Below are 22,327 nucleotides of genomic sequence, written 5' to 3'. Positions count from 1 at the left end.
AACTTCTTTCAGATAGTTTTCTTCTATTTATTTGTGAGTTTATCCCTTTCTGTTATTGTAACTTGTTTTCCTGGCTTCCTTTTCAGAGATGGTGAAATCTTCAGACTAAATGAAGGCCTTCCGGAGGGCTAAAAAGGCGAAAACTGCCCAAAACTTGACAGCGAAGGTCTCGGGGGAAGGGTCTTTTCAGGTGCCCCCGAAGAAGCCGACTTCTGACTCTCAAGGCCCGAAAAAGATCATCCCGACCCCTAGAGTTCAAAAAATTCCATCTGATCCATCTCAGGCGGCTTCTGGTCCTGCCTCCTCTTCTAATGCTGCTAGCCCGTCTCCCAAGCGCCAAAAAACTGTTGGGACGTATAATCTTGTTGACAAAGAGTTTGATAGTGTGGCCTTTGCCACAGAATTGATTGCTCCACATGGTAAAGTCCCTCTGGACGACGTCTCGATCCTTCATCACCTTGACTTCATAACGAGTAATAGTATTCGGATGGCCAATATTGGCGCGGCCTTATCTCGGGTTGTTAGGGAGTCCCCTGTCCGTGCTACCAAGGCCTTTTTAGAGGACGCCCAGGCTGAATTTGATAGGGTAAAAGGTCTGAAGGATGAGCTCGATGCCAGGGTTGCCAAGTTAGAAATTGATGTAGATAAAGAGAAGGAGTGTGCTACTAGGGCGGAGGCAGCTGCTAATTTAGCTCAGGAGGCTACAAAAACGCATAAGGAGAGCTATACCCGGACCTACAGTGAGTTGCTTGAGACTAAGGAGAGGCTTTAATCTGCCTAAGATGATTATATGGAGCTTCAAGGACATATGGTGAGTAGTATGACCGATATGTACGAGATCCTGAAGGCTCAGGTCCGAGTTCTTGCTCCCGAGGCCGATCTCTCCTTGTTTAGTATGGATAACGTGGTGGAGGGTGGTAAGATTGTGCCTGCCCTTGATGATGAGGATGAGGGTCCTCCTCCTGCGCCACCAGCCAAAGCTTCGGCAGTTTCAGCTTCTTCCATTCCTTCAGAAGTCGACCCTCCTGAGCCTGACGTGGAGATCTAGAACGGGTCAGATGGAGTTGTCAATGCTACCCCTATCTCGACCATACCTCCTCCTCCTCCTCCAAAGGATGTTGCCACTGGGGCGAATTTAGATCCCCTATAACTTTTTATGCTTGTGTACTGTTATAGTCTAACTTGTGGACTTTGAACTTGTTTATATTTTTGTACGTCTCTTGTGGTTGACTCTTCTGACATTTTGGTTGCTTCTTAGCAACTTTTGTTTTGAAAAACAAACACTTTAAACTCCTGGGCCACCTTTTAGGTGGCCTTTGAGTCTTTAATGTTTTACTTTGATGGACGCATTTTGCTGAACGTTTAGAGGTTGACTTTTTGCAACCTTTTGCAAATTAGGTATTTCCTAGTCCGACCTCCTTTGAGTGGGTTTTCTACCCTTGCCTTTAGGATCATGCCTTGCTTTGAGTTGATACTTATCATCCCTTTGCTTTTGGCTAAATTATCCTTGTGGCTTGGTGTCCGAGCTTTTAATGACTTGTTCGGTAACTTTTTAGTGTTCTTTATATAGAACCTTTTTAGTCTCGGATGACCTTTGTAGCCCTGTTTTGAGATCCATCCTTCTTTGAGTGTAGTTGTATCCTTTTTGGCCAAGCACTTTTGAGCCTTAAGTTGTTTCTCAACCTTTTGGCTTGTTCTTTTCGAGATCATTCTTATGCCTCTTCTTAGCTGACGTTAACCTGTACGACTTTGCTACCCGGGGTTTTAGTCACATTCCAACAACTTTTTAGGTAGTGTTCTGACAAGGAACCTTTTCTTTATAGTTTGTTTGGATGACGTTTTAGCGCCCTTTCGACTTGTGCTTTTGCTTTTTAAGTAGTGTCTGTTTTGCAAGACTTGTACTTTTATAGCTAAGCACTTTTGTCTTGGCTTTTTAGCCTTTCTTTGACCTTTGCGAGATGTCTTCGTCCCTTTTTAATGATCCTTTCATTGGTCCGACTTCTCTGTCGGGCCTTCTTAAGTTATTTTTAGTAATCCATTTTTAGTCAGACCTTATCAGGTCGCTTTCTATGGGTTACTTTTTATAGCTTCTTGCATTAACTTGCATCTATCGCTTCACCTTGCCGACCTCTTTGTAATCGGGCGATGAATTTTGCGTTTTATGATCTTAGGTTAATGCGTCTTGGTAGGAAACTTTTTAGGGAATTGACAACTTTCATTTCAAATAATAATGAGATAAAAACATAAATAAGAATGTACATGAGAGTGCTTTACCCTTCTAGGTCGGGCAGCTTCTTAGATCTCGGCATGGCGCCTTATTAAAAAACCTTTTTTAGGAAAAAGAGTGTGCCTTGACCTAAGATCTTTACTATTTTCTAGCTATAGTACCTTCTTAGGTTACAGGCATGCCATGACCTTGGTATCTCTCGCCCTTCGAGATCGGACACCTTGTAGTAACCTTTCCCCCGTACTTTTGCAATTCAGTATGGTCCTTTCTAGTTGGCTGCTAGGTTCCCTTCTTCTGACCGACCTGCTCCGATATCATTTCGGATTAAGATGAGATCATTGGTGGTGAAGCCTCGCCAGATTACCTCTCGATTATACCTCAGAGCCATCCGGCGCTTTAGGGCTTCTTCTCTAATCCGAACTCTTTCTCGGACTTCTGGAAGTAGGTCGAGCTCTTCCCTTTGAGCTTGGGAGTTGGTATCTTCATTGTAGAGGATCATTCTAGGAGATCCTTCTTCTACTTCTATGGGAATCATTGCCTCCATTCCGTAAGGAAGTCGGAATGGTAATTTTCCAATGGTTGAGTGTGGTGTCGTCCGGTATGCCCATAGGACTTGCGGGAGCTCTTCAGCCCAAGCTCCCTTGGCGTCCTGTAGTCTTCATTTTAACCCGGCTATTATGACTTTGTTGGCGGCTTCCGCCTGTCCATTGGCTTGTGGGTGCTCTACAGAGGTGAACTGGTGCTTGATTTTCAAATCAGCCACAAGATTTCTGAACTCCATGTCGGTGAATTGAGTGCCATTGTCTGTGGTAATGGAGTATGGGACCCCAAACCTTGTGACAATATTTCTGTATAAGAACTTCCAACTTCTTTGGGAGGTGGCAGTGGCCAAAGGTTCTGCTTCAATCCATTTTATGAAATAGTCTATTCCTACAATGAAGAACTTAACTTGCCCTGATCCTTGAGGGAAAGATCCAAGGAGGTCGAGCCCCCATTTTGCGAATGGCCAGGGTGAAGTGACACAAATGAATTCTTCGGATGGTACGATGTGAAAGTTCGCGTGCTTCTGACATGGAGGGCATGTTTTGACAAACTCTGTTGCTTCCTTTTTCAAGGTCGGCCACTAGAATCCAGCTCGGAGTACCTTTTTCGAAAGAGCTCGCGCCTCGAGGTGGTTGCCGCACATGCCACTGTGGAATTCTTCGAGAACTTCCCTTGTAGCGGAGGTCAGGACGCATTTTAGGAGGGGTGTAGAGATTCCTCTCCTATATAGGATGTCGTGTACTATGGTGTATTACTGTGTTTCTCGTACTAGCCCTTGGTCCTGGTCTGATATGCTTAGGACCTTTTTCTCTTCAGTGGTTGACGGATTTTGCAGTGTTTCTTGGATGAGGCTTCTATTATTACCCCCTGGTTTGGTGCTGGCTAGTTTCGAAAGTGCATCAGCTCGGACATTTTGTTCTCTGGGTATATGCCGAATCTCATATCCCTTGAATTATCCGAGCTATTCTCTGGTCTTGTCTAAGTATTTCCTCATAGTGGGATCCTTGGCCTGGTACCTCCTTTCAATTTGTGAGGTGACTACTTGTGAATCGCTAAAAATGGTAAGCTTCTGAGTTCCTACCTCCCTAGGCAGCTTCAAACCAGCCAGTAGGGCTTCGTATTTAGCTTGGTTATTTGAAGCGGAAAACTCGAACTTTAATAAGAGCTCGATTTGGGTTCCCTAATCACTCTCTAAAATGACGCCTGCGCCACTCTCGGTTTTGTTTGAGGAGCCATCCACATAAAGGCTCCACTCTGTGGGGGTGCCCGGGGTGTCAGTGTACTTTGCGATGAAGTCGACCAGGTACTGAGATTTGATAGCTGTCTAGGCTTCATATTTGAGGTCAAATTCGGATAACTCGACTGCCCATTGTAGGATTCTTCCAGCTAAGTCTCTTTTATATAAGATCCCCTTTATGGGTTAGTTGGTTGGTACTCTGATGGTGTGAGCTTGAAAGTATGGTCAAAGTCATCGGGAAGTGAGTATAAGGGCGTAGGCGAATTTTTCTATCTTTTGATAGTTCAATTCAGCCCCTTGCAAAGCTTTACTGATGAAGTAGATGAGTTGTTGCCCACTTTCATCTTCTCTGACTAGTGCTAAAGCTATTGTCCGACTTCCTACAGCGAGATATAGTATGAGTTCTTCACCTTCCTGAGGTCGAGTAAGGATGGGTGGTTGCCCTAGAAATTTCTTGAAATCTTAGAAGGCTTATTCGCATTCTGGGATCCACTCAAACCTCTTTTCCTTCCTTAATGTTGCATAGAAGGGGAAAGATCTCAAGGCTGATCCGGTAAGGAACCTAGACAGAGCCACTATTCTTCCATTGAGCTGCTGGACCTCTTTGACACAGGTCAAAATTTTCATGCGAAGTATGGCCTGGCACTTATCTGGGTTTGCTTCAGTTCAACTTTGGGTGAGCATGAAGCCCAAGAATTTGCCAGCTTACCGCAAAAGTGCATTTTGTGGGATTAAGTCTCATTCCATGCTTTCTTATGGTATCAAACACTTCAGTGAGGTCAGATAGCAACGTTTCCTCTTTTTGTGTCTTTACCAACATGTCATCAACATAAACTTCCATTAGCTTCCCAATGTGATAGGCGAAGACTTTGCTCATCAGTCTTTGATATGTAGCTCCTGCATTCTTGAGTCCGAAGGGCATGACTATGTAGTAGTAATTTGCTTTTGGGGTGATGAATGATGTTTTATCCTGGTCGGGTTGATACACTGGGATTTGATTGTATCCCGAGTAAGCATCCATGAAGGAGAGGTACTGATAGCCTGACGAAGCGTCAACTAGTGTGTCTATGTTTGGGAGTGGATAGGGATCTTTTGGGCAGACTTTGTTGAGGTCAGTGTAATCAGTGCACATCCGCCACTTCCCATTTGACTTCTTGACCAATACCACGTTGGCTAGCCATAATGGATACTTTACCTCCCTGACTGCCCCGAGTTCTATAGCATTAGTTTCCTTTCCTCTGGGGTCGCCTTTAAAGTTAAGGCTTTCGTTGTAACAGCATCGCACGAGTTTCTGGTCTCCCTTTATGGTAGCAATCCCTTCTGTAGTTGGGAACTTCATACATTGGTGTGGAGTGGAGACCACCGTGGTGAGCCGATTTAACATTGTTTGACCTATAAGGGCATTGTATGCTGAGTTCACATCGACTACGATGTAGTCTATGCTCAACGTTCTAGACCGTATTCCTTTTCCGAATGTTGTGTGTAGTGGGATGTACCCAAGTGTCTGGATAGGAGCATCTCCGAGCCCGAATAAACTATTTGGATATGCTCTGAGCTCTTTCTCTTGTAGGTTGAGCTTGTCAAAGGTGGATTTGAAAAGGATATCCGCGGAGCTTCCCTGGTCTACCAATGTTCGATGGAGATTGGCATTGGCTAGTATGATGGTAATGACTACGGGGTCATCATGCCCAGGATGATGCCTGCGATGTCTTCTTGAGTGAAGGTAATAGTGGGGAGGTCGGGTGACCTGTCCCCTTCTCCGACCTGGTACACCTCATTAAGGTGTCTTTTGCGGGATGATTTAGAGATCCATCCTCCTGCGAATCCACTGTTTATCATGTGGATATGTCTCTCAGGGGTGTGAGGGGACGTTCAGCTCGTCCGACCTCTTCGTCCATTCTTCTCTTTTTTGGTTCATCTGACCTGTTGGCTAAGAATCGATCTAATCTCCCTTTTCGTGCCAATTTTTCTACGACATTCTTTAGGTCATAGCACTCATTAGTAGAATGCTCGTAGACTCAGTGGTATTCGTAATACTCGATCTGACTTCCTCCTCTCTTGTGTTTAATTGGGCAAGGTGGTGGGATCTTCTCAGTGTTGCATATCTCTTGATAGAAGTCCACAAGAGATACCCGAAGAGGGGTGTAGTTGTGGCATTTTTTGGGTTTCTCATTGGGTTGGTCTTCCTTTTTCCTAGAATCTTTATCCTTGTCCCGAGATAGGTAGGAGAATCCAGTCTTTGAGGTTTCTCCTAATCGGGAGTTCTCCTCCATGTTGATGTATTTTTCCGCCCGTTCTTGTACCTCATTCAGAGATGTTGGATGTTTTTTAGATATGGAGTGGCTAAAGGGTCCTTCTCGCAGGCCATTGATAAGTCCCATAATCGCTGCTTCTGTTGGGAGATTTTGTATGTCTAGGCATGCTTTGTTGAATCTCTCCATGTAACTGCGAAGACTTTCTCGATCTCCTTGCTTAATCCCCAATAGGATTGGAGGATACTTGGCTTTATCCTTCTGGATGAAGAACCTGGCCAGAAACTTTTGGGCGAGGTCATCAAAGCTTGCAATCAACCTTGGCGGCAAGCTGTCAAACCACTTTATTGCTGTTTTGGTCAAGGTGGCCGGGAAGGCTTTACAACAAATTTCATCTGAGGCATCCGTAAAATACATCTGACTTCTAAAGTTGCTGAGATGATGACTTAGGTCAGATGTACCATCGTAGGGAGTCATATTAGGAGCTTTGAAGTCTTTTGGGACTTTAGCTTTCATGATTTCCTTTCTGAATGGATCTTGGTCCTTGCGGGGGCTATCTTCGAGTAGCTTTTGTTTTGAAGTCGACCTCGAGTTTGAGGAGCTTATCTTCCAACTCTTGACGCCTCCTGGTTTCTCTTCAGAGATCTCGCTCAGCCTCCTGCTGCCGGTCGGCTTCTTGTTCTAGCTGTTTAAGGCGATTCTGTTGTTCACGGATGGCCTCCAAAATTTTTGTATTTGGGGGTTGTTTGTCTCCTTTGTTTTGAGGTGTATCCTTTGTTGTGGTATCTGTGTTCTTATACAGAATTATGTCCTCCAAACCAGAGTTGTAATCGTTGTCAAGGTTGTCCTCCATGATGGGAGGTGACTTTCAGGTTCCCCGGCAACGGCGCCAATGTTTTGAGAGTTACCTGAAACTGAAGGTCAATCTCGGAGGAGATCTGCTATTGTGGTCGGAGCTGTGGCATCCGACTTGCTGGTGATATGCGGAAAACTTGTCTCGTAACAATTTTCCTTCGGCAAGTGTACCGAATTCGTCGTCAAGTAAAAACTCACAATAGAGTGAGGTCAAATCCCACAGATATTGATTGATCAAGCAACTTTAATTAGAGGAATATTCTAGTTGAGCGAACCAGAATTTGAGTTGAGAATTGCAGAAAATTAAATGGCGGGAAAGTAAATAGCAGAAACAGTAAATGCTGGAAATAAAGAGCTGAATGTAAATGGCGGAAAGTAACTTCATTCGGCTTAGCTTTGCTTGCAGAGAGAAAGTGTGAAGTAGGTAGGGACTTTTAGCTCAGGACGTTAGTGGTGTTAACGTTAAGTGAAAATGTGGGTTCGAGAACGTTAGGGACAATCACCTTTTTCACTAACGTTGCTCACCCAAGTATGAGCCACGTTAACCTCAACGTTAGTGGCACAAACGTTACCACTAACGTTGCCTCTTGGTCCTTCGCACACGTTATTAGGACTTACCTTTCCCAATAACGTTGATAAGCCTCCCCCTTCCCTACGTTAGAGTCCACGTTAACTTAGTTAACGTGACTCTTAACGTAAGCTTGCCAATCCTTCGAGAACGTTAGTGACACTTACCTTTGTCACTAACATTCTAATGTGCCCCTATTTCTCACGTTAGAGTCCACGTTAACTAGGTTAACGTGGCTTCTAACGTAGTCATGCTAGCCATCTCCAACGTTAGTGACAAAGGTGAGTGTCACTAACGTTGGCTCATCATCTCTTTATCCACGTTAGCTTCCACGTTAACTAAGTTAACGTGAGAGTTAACGTTGCTCATGGTGGCTCTTGGTGGTTCACCCCAACGTTAGTGACAAAGGTAAGTGTCACTAACGTTGGCGACCAATTGCTCTCTCCACGTTAGCTTCCACGGTAACTAAGTTAACGTGGGAGTTAACGTGGCTTATGGAAGCTTGGCCAACGTTAGTGACAAAGGTGAATGTCACTAACGTTGGCTTCCCTTTTGCTTCTTAACGTTAGAAGCCACGTTAACTAAGTTAACTTAGCAACTAACGTGGTGATGAATGGTATGCCAAGAGCATTCTTGCATTCTTGTGGAAGTCATGTTTCTGGTTTTATGGTGGTTTCATGCATAGCAACTTAGGTTCATTCCTTCACTGGCTTTCAGACCTTTATCATGTCCTAGAATACTCACTGTGATTGCATCCCATGCGACTTTTATTCATTGATCCTTTTGTTGTCATTTCAGGGCTTATTTGTGTTCTTAGGCTAAGTGCTCTGTAAGGGGGCAACTCTTTAAAATAAGCTTTCAGCCAACACTCCCGAACCAGTTGGTTCAAGATGCTAGGTGTTGAAGCACCCCTAAGGACCTACTTCCTCATGTCTCTCCCCCATACATACACACCACAGGCACATGGTTTGTTTATTTTCTTTCCTTGAGGTCTTGGTGTCCAGCACCTCTTTGGGCTACTAAATGTTCTGTAGCAAAGATTGCTCTTGATGGTGGACTTTCAGCTGATAATCCCGGGTTAGTTAACCCAAGTTACCAAGTGATAAAGCACCCCTGAGAGCTTAGTAATCCAAGGAGATCCTTGGTACAGGAACACCACAGACACATCCCTCAAGACTCAAACCCTTGGTGCCTAGCCTCTTTTCTTGCTATTTTTTTCTTTTATTCTTCAACTTTGATTGTTCTTTCCCTTTTTCTTATTAGGATATTATTATTTAGCTAGTCTCATGGGTATGTTCAAAGCATAGTATTCATGACAGATAGTTGTCTTCCCACCTTGTGGTTGAACCAACTTAGCTAACTTATGACCACACCACAAACTCAGGAACTTACTCCATAGTATGAACTCCACTCTGGTCTTTTATAAAACACTCATTCTCTTTTCATTTGATTCAAAAGGACAAGCATACAAGTAAGCAAAGTAAGGATGCAGTGACATAAAGACTAGCAAGCATAAACCTATTCAACAAAAAAAGTTTAAAAGACAGAATTGAAAAAGGTTCAAACTAACATGGAAGCATGTTCTATTTCATACAAGATCTTCCTTATTTAAAGCATAGAAAAATATGGACCAAAGAAGGAACTCCACCACCTTTTACTCATGTGGATGCCCATGCTCCCCTCCTTGCTTATCCTCTTTGTGTCCTCTTGCATTTCCTCGCATCCGTGCCAATCTTGCTTGCTTCCAATCCTCAAGTGCCTTCCTCACTGATTCATGACTCTCTTCCACCCTTTGTCTTTCTTCTCGTGCTAATTCATCCCTCATTTCTTCATACCTTGCGATTCCTGGATGCAATAGAGGCAGCTGTCCTACTAAGTATCCGAGCCTGGCTCGAGTATTTATATGATGTCCAGTCTCGCTCATGTAAACTCCTTCTGCGAATGCCCTTGCTCGTCCAATAGTTCTGCCTGTTCTATTTGTCTTCGATGCATCTCATGTATGTGTGCACCTTGATGTGCTTGGATGTTGATTAGCTTTTGGATAGATTCTTGTTGTTCATTTTGCCTTTGTTCTATCCTGTGGAATATTTCACTCCATTGTTGTCCCTGACTCAAGTGCTACTCCATCATTTACTTTTGCCACTCCCCTTGTTAAGTCATCCATCTTGAGAGTGATTCCTCTTGCTGCCCCATCATCTGTAGTTGAAGCTCTTTCTGTGCTCCTTGGCTTTCCAAATATTGTCGAGATAGGCCATCAATGGCTTTCTGTAGTTGGTGCATATCCAAAGTGGCTGGTGCTTGCCCCTCTAAGACTTGTCCTTCTACTACTTGAGGGGATGGCCTTTTCCTATGCTTCCGTTGAGGCAGGAGAGATGCGGTAGCATGCATCCGTCGAACGGTTATTGGAATGCCCTCTTTTATCCACACGGGGTCCTCATCTTCAAACACCACCCCAGCTTTCTTGCATAGTCGGTAAATGGTGCTGGGGTAACCTAACTTTCCTCTTGAGTCGTTTTTCTCTGCCATCTTTCTAATGCCTGCGGCTATGAGTTCATGAACCTTGATCTCTCCTCCTTTGAGTATACAGTGCACCATTGTGGCTCTCTTAGATTCACCTCCGAGTTGTTCTCTGCTGGGAGGATGGACCTCCTTACAATTTCGAACCACCCTTTTGCTTCCTGGGTGAGGTCTGCTCTCTTGATGAACCTTGGTCTCCTATCCGCATATCTTTCCCAGTCAGCTCCGGGTACACAAATGTCTTGCACAATCTGGTCATGATTGGGGCTGTTGTCCATTCTTGAATGATAACTCTCTTCTTCAAACGGTATGGACCGTAGCTTTAATGCCCTCATGACACTCATGGGACCGAAATCCACAATCTTTCCTCTCACAAAGCTTGTATATGACTCATCTGCCTTATCATATCGGACTGCATTTGCAGAAAACTCTCTTACAAGATTTGCATTTACCTTAATGACCGGATCAGTGAGGAGCTCCCATCTTCTCTTTTCTACCTTCTTTGTGATTTCGGGACACTCAATTTTCCTAACTTGAAATCCTAGCTCATAAATGATCTCTTTATCCACTATCCACCCGTATTGCAATGCATGGTGCAAGCTTCTAAATCTCTTTTTATCATACGGGTGTTGCTCCATAGGTTCCTTTCCCTTCCTTCTTTTAGAGCTCGAAGATGCCATGAATGAGGGTTAATGTGTGAAGGTGGTAAGGGGGTGGAGACTTTTGGTTGTTTAGGGTTGAGTGCAATGAAGGGAGTGCGGGGGAATTTTTTAATGGGGTAGGAGGTGCTTTGTCCCGAAATGGAGAGGTGTGAAGAGTGGGCGTGGAGTGTGAAGGTGGGGTACAGAACAAGGATCACTTATATAGTGAGGTTGTGAGTGAATGGAAGGTGTGGATTGATGGAGTGGTTGCTTGATGGACGGTTGGGGTTGTGCATAGAGAAAGGACAAGGATCATCACTTTATGATGGAGATTGTTCGGTCTTCAAGGGTCCCATTCTTTTCTATGTTGCATGGCAACATTTTCCAATGCGTTCCCTTTTTAGAACAAGTGTGTAGTCCCTCCTTTGGTGGTGTCCGAACCTTCTTCATTTAATTGTCCAATCAATCCCCTTCAATGCTCCTTTCCCTTTCCCTATAAAAATAAAATAAGAAAAATCAATATCATAAAAAAGATTTAAACTTTACGGCTAGAATAATAAAGAAAAAGAATTAGATTCTTTATTCATGAACACCAACTAACTAACTAACTGTGTATCCTTATATGCATATTCGTGGCACCTTGGGTGACACCAAACTTAGTTTGGAGCACTGTGATGAGAAGTTTTTGTTCAAAGCTCCAAGACTAGCATGCTCTGAGTTGCATTCATGCTTTCTTGGCATGCTTTGAACACCAAACTTGTTCTTCACTATATACTGCATAATAAGGATTTCACCAAGTGTTTGTCAAGTTTGGGTTGGAATTCATAAATATTGACTTATTCACTATTTTCTAAAAGCATATAAAACATGGGTTGCCTCCCATGAAGTGCTTCTTTAGCGTCACTAGCTTGACGTTTCGCCTTCATCAGGGAGATCGATAATGCTTCAAGTCTTCTCCTCTGGCAGTAGACCTATATCCAGTAGTTGTATCAATGATCTCTACATGTTCCAAGGAGAGAACTCTGTTGATAGTGAAGACCTTAGGTAACTGAGATGGTACAGTGGGGAGATCAGGGGGGATATCTGGGAAGTAAGCTGAGATCACTTTATCCCCTGGAGAGAAGTTCTCGGTGGGGATCTTCTTGTTTCTCCACCTCCTTGGTACCTTCTTCTTTGTTCCTTGTGATGTTGTCTTACTTTTTGTGACCTCCTCCTCTAAGAAAATGTGGTTACTGGTCTCATATTTTTCTGGTGGTTTAGGTTCCTCCTGATTTTCTTTGAGCTGTGGCAATTGCTGTTTGCCTTGTTCATCAATCAAGGGAATCTCCAGATGTGCTCGTTGTCCTTCAGTGCTTGTCTCTTCCTTCAGTGTCTCGCTGTGATCCTTCTTTGGTTCCTTGTTCTCTTGATCTGTTTCTTGTGAGTGTTTGAAAACAGTGAAGGTGAGCTGTTCATCATGGATCCTCAAGATTAGCTCCCCTCGCTCCACATCTATGAGTGCTCTGGCTATAGCTAGGAATGGTCTTCCCAATATGATTGGGTGAGTGTGACTCTCTTCCACGTCCAATATGACAAAGTCTGTTGGGAGGAAGTATTTTCCAACTTTTACCAACATATTTTCCACCACTCCTATTGCTTGTTTTTGAGTTTTGTCAGCCAGCTTGATGACTACATCTGTGGGCATTATCTCATTGATCTGCAGCCTCTTCACAAGGAATAAGGGTATTAAGTTGATGCTTGCTCCCAAATCGTAGAGTGCTCTATCAAACATTGTTTCTCCTATGGCACAGGGGATATGAAAACTCACTGGGTCCTTTCTTTTTGTAGGTAACTCTGGTTGAATGAGGGCGCTGCACTCCTTGTTCATCACTATAGTTTGGCCTCCCTTGAGTGAGCTTTTCCTAGGAAGCAGTTCCTTCATATACTTGATGTATGCAGGCATTTGTTGGATGGTCTTTATGAATGGTATGTTTACATGCAGAGATGCAAACAAGTCAAGAAATCTTGAGTATATTCTCTTCTCCACAACACCATTGAGTAGTTGGGGAAATGGTGCATAGAGTCTCAGCAGCTCTTGTTGTGAGATTTTTGGTTCTTGGTGATCTTTTTCCTTCTTCTCTACTGAGGTATCTCCAGGTTGTTCTGACGGCTTGCTTGGCTTGTCCTCAGTCTCCTTATCACTTATAGTGACCATCTTGCAATCTTCCCATCTTACTTTCTTTGTTTCACCTCTCGGATTTTTTTCTGTATCCCTTGGAAATCCATCTGTAGGTATGGGAATCTGCTCAGAGAGATACCCCACTTGAGATTCCAACCTCTTGATGGTGTCTCCCTAGTTCTTAAAATTTCCTCGCACTTCCTCCTTGAACGCCTTGTTGTCTTGAATCTCTTTGCATATACCTTCAAGTAGGTTTTCAATCTTCGAGAGTCTGTCATCAAATGATCGTAGGTTGGGATTGGAGGTAGAAGGATGAGGAGTGTTATTTTGGTTTTGATATGGATGTAGAGAGGTGTTGTCATGGTGGTGTTGATATGTTCTCTATGTGAATTGTTGGTGAGCTGCATTGTTGTTGGGGTTGTGACGTCTCTGATCTTGGCTTTGATCTTGTTGATTCCCCCACCCAAAGTTTGGGTGATTCCTCCAACCAGGGTTGTAGGTCTTGGAGTATGGATCATGGTTTTACCTAGGTGAATTTCCAATGTAGTTGGCTTGCTCCTGACTACCCTCTGCTTCTTCATTCACTCCTTCTTGGGTTGCTGATGAAGTGGTTATTGCTGCTACTTGGTTCCTCTCCATCTTCTTGGTGAGGTCAGCCAGCTGCTTGGTAATGAGCTTATTTTGGGCCAGCAGGGCATCTATATTGTTTAGCTCCATCACTCCTCTAGTGTTCCCTCTTTCAGAAGCATAGAAATAGTCATTTTCTGCTACAGTTTCAATGACATCTATGGCCTCCTCAATGGTCTTCTTCTTGTTCAGAGATCCCCCGGATGAGTGGTCTACTGCTTTCTTTGATTCATAAGAAAGGCCTTCATAGAAAATGTGTAGCTGCACCCATTCATTGAACATATCTGGTGGACACCTCCTTGTCAGGTCCTTAAACCTCTCCCATGCTTCATATATAGTCTCACCATCTTGTTGCCTGAAATTTGGACCTCAGCTCTCAGCCTATTGATTCTTTGAGGAGGATAGAATCTGGCTAAAAATTTGTTCACCACATCTTCCCAAGTTGTCAAACTCTCCTTCGGAAAAGACTCCAGCCACTTGGCTGCCTTATCCTTGAGTGAGAATGGAAATAAGAGCAGTCTATAGGCGTCAAGATGAACACCATTAGACTTCACCGTGTCACATATCCTCAGGAAGGTGGTTAGATGTTGATTGGGGTCTTCTTGGATGCCTCCTCCGAACGAACAGTTGTTCAGAACAAGGGTGATGAGCTGTGGTTTTAGTTCAAAATTGTTGGCATGGATGGTCGGCTTTTGAATGCTACTTCCACAGTTTCCTGGGTTTGGATTGATGTAAGAGCCTAAAACTCTTCTCTCCTCCCCAGCATGATTTGCTCGACCTTCTCTGCCATGGTTGTGAGCTTCTTCTTCATGATGGTTTTCCATGTTTTCTTCCATGTTTGGTTCAAAGTATTCCTCCTCTTCCTCGGCATCCACTACTCATTTTTCTCTTGCTTCCCTCCTTAATCTAAGGAAGGTCCTCTCAGGTTCAGAATCAAAGGAAGTTGAAGCCCCACTTCTTCTCCCTGTCATACAACCAACAAAGCACAAGCAAAGAAAATAGATGTAGAAAGTATTTCTGTTAGAATTACTGTTAGTGTGAGTGATGCAATATATCAAACACTTAGTGGGTTAGTGAACTGAATTGTAAATAACTAAAAAAAATGAAAAAGTAGGGGGAAGGGAAGAAATTAACTAAAACTAAAAGTAAATTACTCAAACAGAAAATTAAATCAAACAAACTAAAAATGCTCAATCTAATTATCCTCCAATTTAATCATTGTTGATTCAAAATCAATCCTCGGCAACGGCGCCATAAACTTGATACGCCGAAAACTTGTCTCGTAACAAATTTCCTTCGGTAAGTGTACCGAATTCGTCGTCAAGTAAAAAATCACAATAGAGTGAGGTCGAATCCCACAGATATTGATTGATCTAGCAACTTTAATTAGAGAAATGTTCTAGTTGAGCGAACCAGAATTTGAGTTGAGAATTGTAGAAAATTAAATGGCGGGAAAGTAAATAGCAGAAACAGTAAATGATGGAAATAAAGAGCTGAATGTAAATGGCAGAAAGTAAATTGCAGAATCTTAAATGGGAATGGGGTAATTGCTCATAAAAGTAAATGGCAGAAATTAAAGAGAACGGGTAAGATCAGAAATGGGGAGTTCATTGGGCTCAAGAGATGTTGCATTCTCCAGATCAAGTTCATTTTCATCTCTTCCTCAATCAATGCATTCATTGATCTCCTTGGCAATCTTAAGTGATCGAATTGCAATTCCTTGTAATTCAATCTCTCAAATCTTGATCAATAGCCAATTCCTTAGTCAATTGCTCATGAGAAGAGATGAAGTATGGTCACTGATTATACCACATGCATTTTCCAAATCAAGTGTTGGAAGGATTATAGTCACATATCCATTCAAACCCAATTTGGTCCAGCATGAGAAAGCATTTCTAGCATGATCCCTTCATTCCTCTTTCAAGGTTCAGAAGGGATCCAAGTATGAATAGCTTCTTTTCCAGGATAACTACCCAATTGGATGAAGATCGAAAGCTTTCTAGTAAAATCAAGAGAAAAGATAGAAGAAGGAGAATGAAAACTAAAATTGATCCATCAAATTACAACAGAGCTCCCTAACCCAATGAAAGGGGTTTAGTTGTTCATAGCTCTGGAAAATGAAAACAAAGATGGAGAATACATGCTGAAAGTAAAACTAGAAGTGTAGAGAAAGTAAATACAGAGAGTAGTTCTATGCCAAAGGCCCCCTAACGTTTCCAGCTCCCTAACTAATTCAAAGCTACTCCTATATATACTACTCTTCTGATCTTCTAGTTGGCTCTTCAAGTCTTGGGTATGGGCCTTTGGATCCTGAGTTTGAAGTAGTTATCTTCTTCATTGGGCTTAGCTTTGCTTGCAGAGAGAAAGTGTAAAGTAGGCAGGGACTTTTAGCTCAGGACGTTAGTGGTGTTAACGTTAAGTGAAAGTGTGGGTTCGAGAACGTTAGTGACAATCACCTTTTTCACTAACGTTGCTTACCCAAGTATGAGCCACGTTAACCTCAACGTTAGTGGCACAAACATTACCACTAACGTTGCCTCTTGGTCCTTCGCACACGTTATTGGGACTTACCTTTCCCAATAACGTTGATAAGGAGTCATGCATCATCCAATTTATCATATAATTCATGCAAAATCCTCATGAAATCATGTAAAGTGCACAATGTATGCTTGAATCAAGATGTAAGTGAATATCTACCCAAAACTAGTTTATTTTCTAAGAAAATGCATGAAACTACCCTAAAAACAGTAAAGAAAAGGTCAGTAAAACTGGCCAAAATGCCCTGGCATCAGCTGGTCCTTGGGATGTTGCTGATCCTTGATCACCGGAGGATAGTGGTACCTGCAAGAGACTCCGATGCTTAAGTTAGCACGGGCTTTGAGCAGGTTTTATGTGTAGAATCAGAGTATGAGCTATACCTGGGTACTCCAGTGTATTTATAGTAGTGTGGAGTGACCTCCCTTGAGATAAGTTAGTTATCTTATTTTTTTGTGGGTGAGTCCCCTTATCTTTGGCTAGCCGCCTTTAGGTGGGTTGTGATCTTCTGCTTTGGGCCTATTTGGGCCCTTATAGCAATTTGGCCGAGCTCTTTGGGAAGAGGTTGGTGTCGACCAACCTTTATAAGTGGTCGGTCGTTTTTATCTTCATCCAACCTGGCTTGCCTAGCTCGACCCAAGGTATAAACACTAGTATTTGCTATGTCTCTCCTTTTGAATTATATATATATTTATGTCGTTTATGTATATCGTTGACGTTTTGAGTGCAATACGATTTTTGTTATGTTATCTTTCTTCACAGGCTCCTAGACATATCATTATTCTTCAATTACTATATACATACTTTTCAATTTTAGAGGTTGTAATACCTCACCATCTTTCATTTACGACTATAGCCACTACAAGAAAAATACCCATTCAGCCACACTTTTTTTAAGCTACATTTGAAAAGCGTAGCCTATTCTATGAATAGGCTACGCTTTTCTCCGTGTTGCCTTTTTATATGAGAAAATGAATAGGCTACGCTTTTCTCCGTGTTGCCTTTTTATATGAGAAAAGGATACACAATTGTGGCATCATTTAAAAAGTGTAGCGTTAGGTATTTTAGAAATCACTTATAAAGCGTAGCCGTAGGTTGATATCTATAGGTTCACTTTTCGTATCAAAGGAGACGCTTTTAGAGAGTAGCCTATTTATTAAGTTTTGGGTGCGTTTGAAAAGTGATGCCTAATGTGTCTAGAGCAAAAAATTTGACACTTAGTAAATTTTTTCCCTCTAAAGCTCAGAATTGAAGTCACCCTTTCAGTAGAGAAGAAAACCCTCCTACACTCCTGCACCGCGAGAAGGAAACCCTGCCTCCTGTACCATGCGAAGAGCGTGAAGCCTCACCGTCGCGAAGATCATCGCACCCCAGTCCCCACTCACCACTCAGCGCCACACCGTTGTGAAGATCATGAAGCTCACACCGTTGTGAACCCTCCTGCACTGATCGTCGCGCGCCGCCCATACCACCGTCGTGAACCCTTCTGCACTGATCTCCGCACCACTCACGACTTCGCCACTCACCGTCACTTGCGCCCTCCTGCATTAAGCGTCAGCTGTGCCCTCACCATCGTTGTCTCTGCGCTCACATCGTCGAGAAGGTATTCTATAGATTTCCGTTTGGTTCTAAAATTTGGGTGGTTTAGAGTTCCAATTTTAAGGTTTTTAATTTGGGGTTTGGTATAATAATCTAATTTATATGCAATTGTGAAATGTGAATTGATGAACAAGCATGTATTATTGATGAAAATGCATACTATTTATTTATTTCCATCCGCATCTACTCGTTCTTCTTGCCTCTGTGTATTCTGGTTCCTTTCTCCTTTGAATTTGCTATTGCTTGTACAATCTGATAATGAGCATTTTTTTTGAATGGTTGAGTATATGGCTAAATTTATTGCTTTAATCACTAGGTGCTGTGTTAAGGAAGAAACAAATTTTTTTCTGCAACCCAGCATGTTTAAGGAGAGTCGCAAGCTTCTACTGTTGTCTCTGGACAAGAAATCCACAGGCTGTTGTTAGGGAGGTCTAGAAGACGATGGAGGCATAAGATGCCAAATGCTGACAGGTAAATTCGGAGATAAACTACATAGATATGGGGAGTAAGCTTCGCTTTTGCATTAGTGTGCCAGATACCTTGGCATGGCTTGTTTTGTTGCTATGCCAAACGATTTTTATTATTTAATTAGTAGAGTATAGAAGTTGAAACCCTGTTCTGGTTATATTACTATCTTATCTGTCGACTGATATTTGCATCACTTTACTAGCTTCTTTTAGCTTTTCGAATTAATTGTTTTAAATGGCAATGCAATTTTATGGCACTCACTGCCTCCTTGATTTCTAGGTTTAGCATATCAATGTCATTATTATTTTAGATCACATAGGTTTAGACTGGCTGGCTGGCTGTCATTAGATCACAGAAAGTGGTCAACTGAATAGGGTATTTACTGAAATTATTTTTGTGATAGAAAAGAATTTCAAATTTGTTTGGGGCAATATGCAAAAGAGAAGGTTGTTACTTTTTAGTGGATTAGCAACTTATTTGGAAGGTGAAAATATCCTGGTAGCTTTCTCATGTAATTTCACCTGAAATTCGAATGAGTTCTATTGCACTTTGCTACTTGCAGGGTGGGACTGTTTCGGCTATGACATTAGATATGAGAATACTTCTTGGGGTAAGCCTTTCAACATCCTTTTTGACTTTTTACATGACTTGATGTTTTTAAAACTTTTGGAACTAAGTCTGTTTTTTTATTAGATCACTTGTGTTAACAGGAAAAATCAATTAGTATTGTATATTAGAGCCTGTTTTTCAACATATTTCTTGTCAAGTTGTTTCTTCGAAAGCTTTTTAAGAAAGGTGGTGGATGAATTTTCAGGAAATCGGGAAAGAAGGACTACTCAACGGCGATTCTTGAGCGGAAGAAGTCGCCGAACCGTCTTGTGGTGGATGAAGCCATCAACAACGACAACTCCGCCGTGTCCATGCACCTTGATACCATGGAGAAGCTCCAGCTCTTCCGTGGCGACACTATCCTCATCAAGGTCACTTTCTTACCCTCCTCTATCTTCTTACTTACCTTCCTCTTGCTGTGTCTTAGCTCTTAATTGATTTATTTGATTCCCCACAAAAAAGTACTCTTTTTCAGAGTCTCTTACTGGGGTGTTATTTTTGTTTTGTTCTTTCTTAACGGACGGTGTTGTGAGATTTTGAATTTTATACTGTGGAGTACTAGGCCATGTATACTAAGAAGAAGATCATGATTGATTGACATGGTTGCAAATAGAGTTGGATTAAATTTAAAATGTTATTTATTTGTATCTAATGAAAGCATTTCGAGTTTGGAGTACAACTATCAGAATGTCTTAAAGTTTTAATTAATTTATCTCTTATATTTATTCTTTGTGTTGCAACTTCTAAGTCAGATGGGGTTTTTGATTTGTATATATTTGCAGGGCAAGAAAAGGAGGGATACTGTTTGCATAGCTCTTGCTGATGACACCTGTGAAGAGCCCAAGATCAGGATGAACAAAGTTGTGAGGTCGAATTTGCGGGTTCGTCTTGGAAATGTTGTGTCCGTGCACCAGTGCCCTGATGTAAAGTATGGGAAACGTGTGCACATTCTGCCTATTGATGATACCATTGAAGGTGTCACTGGCAATCTGTTTGATGCTTTCTTGAAACATAAGTTTCTACCTTGAGCTTCTCTTAAGTTGCGGGTTTAGGGATAGATACTTAATTTGACTTGCTTTATGAGCTTGCTCTTAGTGATGAGTACTTTAATTTGAGTATTTCTATTAATGTTATAAGACTTCGTTACTGATTGTCAGCGTGTTTTGCAAAATTTCTTACCTCTCTTAAAAGTCCTTACATTCACATTGCTTGTGTTATTATTATTATTATTATTATTATTATTATTTGGAGAGATAGTAGTCTTGGCTTGTCAAGCTTCGTATGATTGATTGTTACCTTTCTTGATATTTGATTGAATTGAATTGATTTGAATGCATGCCAAACTGACTTAGTAGTATATATAGAATCTACAATCTTCAGTTTCTTGGACGACATTGATATTACATGTGGAATATGATTATTTTGGTGCTTGTAAAATATTATAACTTTTTAATGTAAATTTTGCAGCTTACTTCTTGGAAGCTTATCGTGCTGTCAGAAAAGGAGATCTATTTCTTGTCCGTGGAGGGATGAGAAGTATGGAGTTTAAGGTCATTGAAATTGATCCTGGGGAGTACTGTGTGGTTGCTCCAGATACTGTAATCTTCTGTGAGGGGGAGCCTTTGAAAAGAGAGGATGAAGAGAGGCTGGATGAAGTTGGATATGATGATGTGGGTGGAGTTAGGAAACAAATGGCACAAATTCGTGAGTTGGTATAGCTTCCCTTGAGGCATCCACAACTCTTTAAGTCGATTGGTGTGAAACCACCCAAAGGTATTCTACTTTATGGACCCCCTGATTCCAGGAAGACACTGATAGCAAGAGCTGTTACTAATGAAACGGGAGCTTTCTTCTTTTGTATAAATAGACCAGAGATCATGTCCAAACTGGCAAGAGAGAGTGAAAGCAATCTGAGGAAAGCATTTGAAGAGGCTGAAAAGAATGCACCATCCATCATCTTCATTGATGAAATTGATTCTATTGCACCCAAGAGGGAGAAGACACATGGTGAAGTTGAAAGGAGGATTGTTTCACAGCTTTTGACTCTTATGGATGGATTGAAATCTCGTGCTCATGTTATCGTTATTGGAGCTACCAATCGCCCAAACAGCATTGACCCAGCATTGAGAAGGTTCGGTAGATTTGATAGGGAAATTGATATTGGTGTTCCTGATGAAGTTGGCCGACTTGAAGTTCTTCGTATACACACTAAAAACATGAAGCTCTCTGATGATGTAAGTTTCATTGTCTCTTAACTTTGTTGGTGTCTATACACTCTACCAGGTTGTGCATGCCATGATGTGGCTCTGGTTGTAGGTTGTTCATTAATTCTTTAATGTTCTTAAATTTTCTGTTGCTTAACTCTAGCGCCGCTGTCCTAGAGGCAACACTTATATACAGTAGCTATAGTATACGAAAAAAAAGACCTAAGGCAACACTTATATACAGTAGCTATAGTATACAAAAAAAAAGAGGGACCTAAGGCTACGCTTATAAAAAGTAGCTATGGTATACAATGTGGCTACGCTTTACAGGTGATGCAGTAGCGTTGAAAAGCATAGCCTATTCTGGAAAAATAAAAGCTGAAAAGCGTAGCCTTTGGTCTTGGACAGCATCACTTGAAAAGTGTAGCCTATTCCCAAACGCCAAAAGCGTAGCCCTTGGTACAGAAAAGCGTAGCCTTTGAGAATAGGCAACGGCCAAATAGGAATCACCCCAAAAAGCGTAGCCGTAGCCCAAAAAGCGTAGCCGTAGCCTAAGGCATCATTTTTTTTTCACTTTTGGCTTTCAAGTGTACCTGAATGGGTGTTTTTCTTGTAGTGAGCGTAAGGCTTTATGTGGTAGGGTGTTTGACGGGTGAAAAATTGTCGATTAAGAATTTATAAAGAAAATAGCATTGCAAGTACAGTTCTTAACTGATGAAAATTCCGTTTATCAATTTAAAAAGAGTTGTCACAAATTAAGAATAAATTACTGGGATTAGAATTCCCAGGTCGTCTCCCAACGAGTTGACAAAAGAGTGCAAGTTATTGGTCAGGAATTTTCTGAGAATTTTTAGAGTTGGAGAACAGGAAATTAAAATAATTATTAATTAAAGCAATGAAAATTAACAAGAGGTTTTATATATCTGAAATAAAAAGCCTTGACTGGGAAAATATTAGTTGAAAGTTCTATCCTTGATGAATTTTTCCAACTGTACTGGTAAGAGATTGTTGTTTCTACTTAGTTATTCTTTACCGAATAAAGTCAAGTAACTAACCAGCTCCAATTCACAAGTCCTAATCCTCTCCTATGGAAGGATTAGCGTTAGTGACTAGAGAGCCAGCCAACAACTTCCAATTTCCATTTAACACTTGAGTATTCCAACTCAAGAGTCTCCTTTTAGTCAACTCCCAAGTCAAGTTGGGAGTCTACTCCATTGATGTGAATGCCATTTTTATAAACGATAAAAGAGAATGAAAAGAAGACATAGAAATTCAAATAAAATAATA

General features: G+C 41.8%; 1 protein-coding gene and 1 pseudogene across 1 annotated transcript; both read left to right on the top strand.

Moving 5' to 3' along the window:
• Positions 5,027–18,228, top strand: LOC110268406. The gene is made up of 4 exons (XM_021114534.1): positions 5,027–5,037; positions 5,578–5,663; positions 17,382–17,763; positions 18,076–18,228. The coding sequence occupies exons 1-4, from the start codon at positions 5,027–5,029 to the stop codon at positions 18,182–18,184; spliced, it is 588 nt and encodes a 195-aa protein (XP_020970193.1). The 3' UTR covers positions 18,185–18,228.
• LOC107620557 lies at positions 18,214–21,214 on the top strand (annotated as a pseudogene).

Source organism: Arachis ipaensis, chromosome B10 (assembly GCF_000816755.2).
Source record: "Arachis ipaensis cultivar K30076 chromosome B10, Araip1.1, whole genome shotgun sequence".
Classification (NCBI taxonomy): Eukaryota; Viridiplantae; Streptophyta; class Magnoliopsida; order Fabales; family Fabaceae; genus Arachis; species Arachis ipaensis.
Note: the sequence above shows the minus strand (reverse complement) of the source record. Positions and strands in the feature narration are given on the sequence as shown.